This window comes from Pezoporus occidentalis, unplaced genomic scaffold, assembly GCF_034315485.1.
Source record: "Pezoporus occidentalis ecotype Australia unplaced genomic scaffold, CSIRO_AGI_Poc_V1 ctg115, whole genome shotgun sequence".
Classification (NCBI taxonomy): domain Eukaryota; kingdom Metazoa; phylum Chordata; class Aves; order Psittaciformes; family Psittacidae; genus Pezoporus; species Pezoporus occidentalis.
The window spans coordinates 1,813,283-1,821,609 of record NW_026912940.1 but is presented as its reverse complement, the minus strand read 5'-3'; the positions used below and the strand labels follow the sequence as shown (position 1 = coordinate 1,821,609).

The 8,327-nt window shown below is 39.9% G+C and overlaps 1 protein-coding gene across 4 annotated transcripts in view; it reads right to left on the bottom strand.

The window, feature by feature from the left end:
* Positions 1–957: 957 nt before the first annotated feature.
* The window catches only part of TTC7B (tetratricopeptide repeat domain 7B), a 138,612-nt gene continuing 131,242 nt past the window's right edge, over positions 958–8,327 (bottom strand). For all 4 annotated transcript variants that reach the window (XM_062638456.1, XM_062638472.1, XM_062638463.1 and 1 more), the window contains one exon: positions 958–1,958. In XM_062638456.1, the coding sequence (XP_062494440.1) occupies positions 1,737–1,958 (222 nt within the window). In that variant the 3' untranslated portion in view covers positions 958–1,736. The remainder of the gene's footprint in view (positions 1,959–8,327) is intronic.

Genomic DNA, 8,327 nt, shown 5'->3' with positions numbered 1-8,327 from the left:
CTATCTATTACAGGGGTCTGGTTCATTTCACAGAGAACATACAGTCCAAGCAGTAAGCAGTTACAATTTTAAAGTAGTCTCAGCCTAACTGGCACATGAAATGCCAGTGGGAAAAAGCAAGAGGCAAAACTGTAGAGCTCCCTCAAGTTTATGTCTTCTGTCATTTGAAGATACTCACTGGAGCACACAGAGCCTATATCACAGTGAGGACTGTCATGAATCTGAGGTGAGTAAGCTCTCTGGTGAGTGACAAAGTAAAACATTTGCTGTTATTTTTCTGAATCATCTGTTATCTTGTGCTAAGCACTTTAAAACTGCTTCTTGTGACAAATCAGGCAAATACCAAGGAGCACCCAGTCTAATGGCAAACCTGGAACTCTTCCCAGGCTCCGTATGAGCCAGGCGTTGTAAATGAGCACACACTAGACTACTGTTGCTCAGGCATCCTGAATAGTCATTGCAACAAATCACTCTTCACCATGCATTCCAGAGCGACTCTGGCAAATATTTGTCTACTAAACATTTGGTCCTATTACTACTGATATGGCGGTAACCTGTTACCGGCCAACTTTTCCTTCAAGGGACATAAAATGCAGAAGATGTTGAGGAAGAAATCCTGAAGAATAGTGTGTAAATATTTAATATGCTTTTCCTAAGCACTACCAAGGTATATGTAAATGACCATGTATTATGTAGAGGCCAAGTAATCTGCCTTCATTCAGAGCTGGAGTGGAAGGAATAAAAAAGGAGAGTTGAAGATTGAAGGAAACCTGAAATGTAAGATAACAATACCAATGGCAAGGAATATAGCAGCTTCTTTTCTTCAGCCTAGCCTCAGGCCATTTCATTCTGGTGTCATTCCAGTTGAGGCCAGCCAGCCACAGGCCACACATCATAAAAATATGTTCACAAGCAATCTATTTCCCCCCTGGGTTCTTAACCAGCACACAGGAAAGGTTCCATTTAAAAATCATTTTATTATTATCATAATCTTCCCATTTAGCCAAGTGTGGGTTATGTATAAGGAATGTTGGTAAATATTCCATTTGAAGCTTCTTTTTACATATTTCCATTGATAAATAAACTCTGAATTCACATAAAAAAGTTAAACTTAAATAACTAATATATTTTTTGTAACAGGCATACATTGGTAAAATATAAATATTCTTGTACTCAGCTTTTGCTCTAAATAGAGATAACAATTAGCTACACATCACAGTTATTAACAGCTGAAAACGAGAACTCAACTGATTTGCTGGCCTGGACTAAAATAGAGATGGAAACAGAAATTTCATATTTTGACTTTGGGCCAAAAGAGGTTGAGAGGCAGGAAGAAAACAGCTTTATTAACAGCCTTGTTAAAAATAGCCTGCTCTGCCACTGAATTCTAACTTATTCTATATTTGGTAGTTGATTCCATTATAACTTTATGTAACACTCAAATATCACTGACAAAATATGGCACATCATCCATGAACAATATAACAATGTTTTAAAACTACCAGGGCAAAAACATAAGCAGTATGAATGATTTGGTTCTGGCTAGTCATTTTGTCCTCTCAGCCTAACGTTAATATATTGCATCACATCACTGTTTTGGCCGCTCTCCCTCAAAAGACTGGAATTTGTTACCTGTAGCTCTAAAGTTTTTCAAACTAACCAGTTACCAGGCAGCTTGATGCAATGAGTTTCCTCACCTGGAAGTCAGACCAAAATCGGTTGATCAAGGTGCCCTCTCAAAGGACTCTCGGAATAATGGTAAAAGGGACCACAGGGCTGCTAGCTTCAAGCTCTAGTGCTGTCAGGAAGCATTCGGTTGCGGCATCATCATTGCCTTGAGCCTGCAGCACCTCCCCCAGGCCATTCCAGACCTCATGGGCTGTGGAATTCACTTGGACGGCATCTCTGAGAATCTTCTCTGCCAAGCTATAGCGCCCAAGCTGGTGAAGTATCAGAGCCTGCAAGAAAGCAAAGGAAAAATGGTTGAGATTGGCCACCAGGAGTTTCCAGAAGCTCAAATGATATGTCACAACATAAATAAGTGTGGTAGTTCTTGGGTTCAAAGTGTTAAAGGCTATATAACAATTTTTATTTTTTAGTTTTTATTAGAGAAATAACCTGAAGCAGGACTGGAGCAGGCTACTGCACACCAAGGAGTCAAGTGCCTTTGCATAGGAAACAAAGACACGGAAATTAAAAAACCTGAGTTGAACAATAAAAACCCACCCAACCACCAAAAAGCAGTAAGTACTTGAGATTCCCATGTCAGAAGGCCTACTAAAGCGTGTGCCCTGAAGTGTTTGCGTCCTGCCTGCGTATCTCAGCACCCAGTTCATGTCTTATAACATCTGAGATTGTCCAGATGACATCATCAGCTTTCAGAGACTGCAGTAACAGAACCAAGTGAGCAACACCCATTGCATTTGATTCAACCTCCGAAACAGGAAACGTGCTGGGACTAATATTGCACCAGCAGTCTATAAAGGTCCAGCAGGCAGATAACTTCCTAAGAAGCTTCCTAGACACAGATTCTCTGTCTTCCTCTGTGGGATGGGATCCAATTCAATACCACATGATCCAAGAGGATGTCCAAACCCACTAGGATATGGGCTGAATGAGGCAGTGGAGATCTCCATCCAGCATATTCAGCTATGTGGAATGACCCTGTGAGAAAGTTTTTTTCCAGGATTATAATAATCTTAATGATGTTATGCATTTTTACCTTGTAATTCCATATTGCAAAATGCTTATGGACCACAAATCTTTGTTTTACAGAGAGTTCTGATTACATGCTTACAGATTCCCTCTCAGCCCCCACTCCTTGGACCATTTCTCTCTGTATCTCTGTCCCTCAAAATATTACCAACCTAAATGCAGATGATTAGAAAACAGTGAAATTCTATGCAACCCCTGAATTATTCACCATACATTTCTGGAATTCTGCCCACCAGGCTGACTTTCAGCATGGACTGACTGCTAGCTCCATTCTATAGAGAAAGAGAGCAGACCACACTATGAAGAATAGTTAGGGTTGGAAAGGACCTTAAGATCATCAAGTTCCAACCCTGCCATGGGGGTTGGAACCATCTCACCCAAGGCTCTGTACAATCCGGCCTTGAACATCGCCAGGGATGGAGCATTCACAGCTGCCTTGGGCAACCCATTCCAGTGCCTCACCACCCTCACAGTAAAGAACTTCTTCCTTATATCCAATCTGAACTTCTTCCTTATATCCAGTCTAAACTTCCCCTGTTTAAGTTTGAACACATTACCCCTCATCCTATCACTACAGTCCCCAGTGAATAGTCCCTCCCCAGCATCCCTATAGGCCCCCTTCAGATACTGGAAGGCTGCTATGAAGTCTCCACGCAGCCTTCTCTTCTCCAGGCTGAAAAACCCCAACTTTCTCAGCCTATCTTCATACAGGAGGGGCTCCAGTCCCCTGATCATCCTCGTGGCCCTTCTCTGGACTTGTTCCAACAGTTCCATGTCCTTTTTATGTTGAGGACACCAGAACTGCACACAATACGCCAGGTGAGGTCTCACAAGAGCAGAGTAGAGGGGCAGGATCACCTCCTTCAACCTGCTGGTCACGCTCCTTTTGATGCAGCCCAGGATACGGTTGGCTTTCTGGGCTGCAAGCTCACACTAAACCCAGCTCATGTGCATTTTCTCATCAACCAACACCCCCAAGTCCTTCTCCACAGGGCTGCTCTGAATCTCTTCTCTGTCTAACCTGTAGCTGAGCTGCCAAGTGAGTCAACATTTCCAGAGCAAGTTAACAGTACTTCCAATCCAAAAATCAGGTAACTTGCAGGGTCACTGATTTTTCCCTACAGGAAAGTGATTGTCAGTGACTAGTAGGTATCAGATGTGAAACTACAAAAAATGAAGCAAAGACGTGGAATATATAAAGGTGGTGTGGCTGCATGCACCTAACTTTAGTAAAATTAAAAGGTTCTTAATTTTTGAGACAAGATTCTCCAATTAATTTTCAAAAATCTTCTTTTTTTTTCCTGTGTGCATTTGTACATTTTATACTAATGAAACATGAGTTCTCTGAATATTAGTACTACTTTTTTCCAGCAAATAAACCAGTCAATTTTCCCCTTTTGCTAAAGATACAAGCTGTTCTTTTCAAGTTTAGAGGAAACAACCAAATTTTGCAGACATAAGCTTGTTGATGGAAACAGAAACATGTTATGTCACATCTGCCCTATTCTGTACAGAAAAAAGTGCAGCTGAGATTTTACAGGTGATAGAACTAGAGCAAATACTAGCTGTTTGTTTGCTGTTACTTTTTTCTAAGAATGTAAGACATTTAGCACTAGTGAAGGAACCACTCTTGCATAAGCAATCAGGTCCCATCCTGTACCCTCATGTTTTGAAGGCACAGCTTTTTAGAGCAAGAATCTCTCAAAAGTCAAGTCTTTCACTGGTGTCTCGGGCTTGGATGGTATGAAGACTCCTGCCGTGGGTAGCAGTGCTAGCGCAACGAGCTTTGCTTCCCAAGAACCAATGGAGAGAAAACGGGACTTGTTTCATGCAGAGCATCAAAAGGACATTGATATTTGACCACTTATCTGTGGGCTGAGCTCAAACAAGCAATCTAGAGAAAGAAGCCATAATACCCTCTGATTCATTAACTCTCTCAAAACGGTGGCCAGATGTCATGTATTTTGAGCGTCAAGTTTGTAATTCCCTTCCTGGAAGACTTCATTAAAATTCTGAGACATAGAACATTTAAAATTGTTTTCAGTCCTTGCCTGACTTTGCTCTATTAAGCATTACACTACAGACCACAGGCAGAAGGAGCAGGCATGCCTATTGAACAGCAACATCCTTTAGTGACTTCACACCATCACCCATTCAAGAAAATTGACCTCCAGTTTACCAGCTGTCAGCATATGCTTGATCTCTGTACTGGACCCTTCAGGAAAAACAAAACAAAAAGCCCCCAACCATTAAAAACCAAAACATAAAAGAAAAAAATCCCTACATTCCACCCCCTTCCCAAGCAAAACTCCTCTAAGATTTCCCAGAAATCAATACAAATTATCCTAGTCCTTCACTGAGTATTTTCCTTTGCTTCCTAACGAGAAACAAAATCTTAAAGCTACCAGTTCTGGTGTTTACCTATTTAGCAGCAGATGCACAGACAACATTTATCTGCAGAATAATGTCAGGTCTCTCTCTTTATGGCTGGATATGGGTTTGAACAACACATCAACTGTGCAGAAACACAGAGGGGTATCTAAGTGACATATGACTCACACCTTCAGACTTGCCATGTTAATTTAAATTAAAGGGAATGCCTTTTTTGCATATCCTTCTTATAAACAGGCAAGCAAACTTTAAAAGAAAAAAAATAGGGAATTTAGAACCTGAATCAATTAGGAAAACTGCTTTATTATCATTTGAGTAAACAATAAGAAATGTTACTAGGAAAATACCCACTCTACAAAAGATGATGAAAACAGTAAGTTCCTAAGGAATCACACAAATCTAAGGCAACCTATTTGTTCTTTGTACATTTTTAAAATGCCACAATATTTGACAAAGGTGTTTAAGACAACTGTTGGCATCCCGCTAGGATAATTCCACTAGTTCTTTCACATGAAGACCAACAAATTTATGCCATTTGCTTCTAACAATTATAAAAGCGTCTAAGGTGTGTTGACCTCTTCATTTTGCAGCCCAGTACAAGTTTTGTTTATTACTTTACCATGTGTTTGGTTTGCTGTGAATTTTGGGGTTCTTTTGGGTTTGTTTTTTTTTTTTTTGGCAAAGCACTGATTCCCCATAAATGTGTTATGACTTCCAGCTTTAGTCTGCTCAGGATGTCTTTATGTTGTAAACTCTCTCAGCAAATCTTACTTTTCTTTTAGACAGTTCTACATTGCAGAGGTTGATTTTGTAACTCAAAAAGCTCTAGTAGAAAGCTCTAATCAGAAGTGGCACAGGCAGAAAGGTAAGAGAATCTCTGAAGAGACTTCTGTGTCATCATCACAAGAAGTGAAAGCAGTGCTTCATCTCTCCGGCTCACTGGTATTAATATTTGCATAATCAACAGTACTCAGATTTGTGGAGCTCAGATGCTGGCTGCTCAAGGAAAGGTCAACAGCCCTTCTACAGTGCCCAGGCCATCATCGGGGCTCAGCAGCGAGTAACAGGGAGTTTTCAATTTTGACAGCCTCCGGGGGCTGGCTTTCTGTAAAAAGAGTACTCCTGTGTGCTGCCTGCGACAGGGAGGTTCTGTAGTCACTACAAACAAGGTTCTACATAAGCTTCACATCAGAACAGAACAAAACCCTCTAGGAATTAATAAAAAGAGGGGGAAAGTGCTTCCAGCTTTCTTCTCTACCACAGGTTATTTTCAAGGTCTTGATGATTCTTTCCTCATTCAGTCTGGAGTCACATGCCTCCCTGCAGTTGGGCAGTGAGTTTACATGTTTCCTTGCTCAATCATCACCCTTGCTCTCCATTTTATACTGCCCCATACATACAAACTGCTATTCTTTGCTTATTTTGCCAAAGCATCTGCCCAAGGATTATTTTTATAATGCCAAGCCAAGCAAGGCCCAACCCCTGACTGAAGGCACTTGGCACTGTTGTCAAAACAGAAGTAATTTGTTATTTATTACTCAATATCTCCTAGGTACCTACACAAATACAGCCCAGAAAAACAGCTATTGAGTCTGAACAGACAGATATATCTCACTGTACCATCCAAAACATCTGGTTGAATAACCTTCATTTATACTTAGCTTGCATGAGTTGAGGAATAGGGATTATATCTTCTGTATTTTGGATACTGTCTTGGGACTAATCATGTTTAGTGTTTAAATTAATAACACACCACAAGAATTATGAGCGTAATGATAGAATTGGAAAACAAAAAGAGGATACAATACAGAAAGCAACAGGCTGATCATGAGAACTAGGAAAACAGAAATATGGCAGAAGCCAGTAAACCGAGGTGGAAAATACCACAATGGTAACACAGTTCTGCAGCACGGTAGAAGCCTGTCAACCAAGCAGCTTGGGACAAATACTTGGGTATATGAGGCAGCCACAGGATGACAACGTGAAAAGGTGCCAGTGTGAAAGACTAGAAGTGACATAAGAAGTTGTTTCCAACAGGGAGGAAGACAACAGTGACTTTAGCAGCTGTGCTGGACACAGTTACAGCAGGGCCTCCTCTGGCACCTTGTGTAGTCTCCTCTATTCAACAGAGGTCATTAAAAATGGAACAGAAAATTACTGTTGAGATGATCAATTAAAAAAATCCTAATTTACAACAGGAGACTAACAGACTTAGTTTGTTTAACCTAGCAAATCAAAAACTGAGAGGAGATGAAGTTACTTGCTATAAAAAGAGTAGAGAGAAGAGAATAGAGAAAACCTATTTTAGTTAGAGAATAATGTTGGCACAAGAATACATACGTATAAATTGGCTGTAAGTTTACAAAAAAAAAAAAAAAAAAGGTGAAAGCTTGCTGGCAATTGGAGCAGAGAGATTTTGGCACAGCCTAGCAGGGCTCAAAACGGTGTTAAAGACTACGTCCCACAGGAAAAAGCTTGAATGCTTTGATGGCTATGAGGAGAAGGTTTCTCTAAAGGGTCCAGGGAGCTTCCACTACTCCTGTTCCAATACCAGGTTCTCCCTCAACTGCATTGAGAGTGATAATATTTTCATGTCTATATAATATTACTACTTGATGCTTCTGCTGCAAGAACAACTTTCTTTTGATTCCTTGGGTTACACTAAAGAAACAGGTGCAGAGAAATGTCCAACTAATGAATAAAAAGATTAAAAAGCAAAATTATGGTAGGTATCCATCTTATTTCTGAAAGAAGAAAACTAGCATAACAAAATTAATGGATTTGGAAATCGTCAAATCTACAAGGCCTTTTTTAAAAAAGCAAACAAGCCAAATCCCTCACCATATTCAAAGTCTTTTGGGCACAAAAAGATGCATAATGGAATTTTCAAATGCATTAAGATATCATGTTTAATCAGAATTCACTTCAAGAGGACCTAAATCCTTACTCCACCTAGGTAACTTCCAATATGCCATTACATATCTATTTGTATCCTAGATAAACAAGATATCTTTAAAATTTGATCTATGCTGATAGCACAATAAAACCACTAATTACAATTAATACCTTCTTCAATAAGCCAGAATTATATTTTGCTATGTATTGGACATGTCAAAATTGTATTTTGGCATAGTTGTTTTTCCCTTCTACATGTTATTTTTCATTAGCTATAGGTAAGCATTTTTAAAAAGGAAAGCATTCAAATGAATCCTAATTTCCAA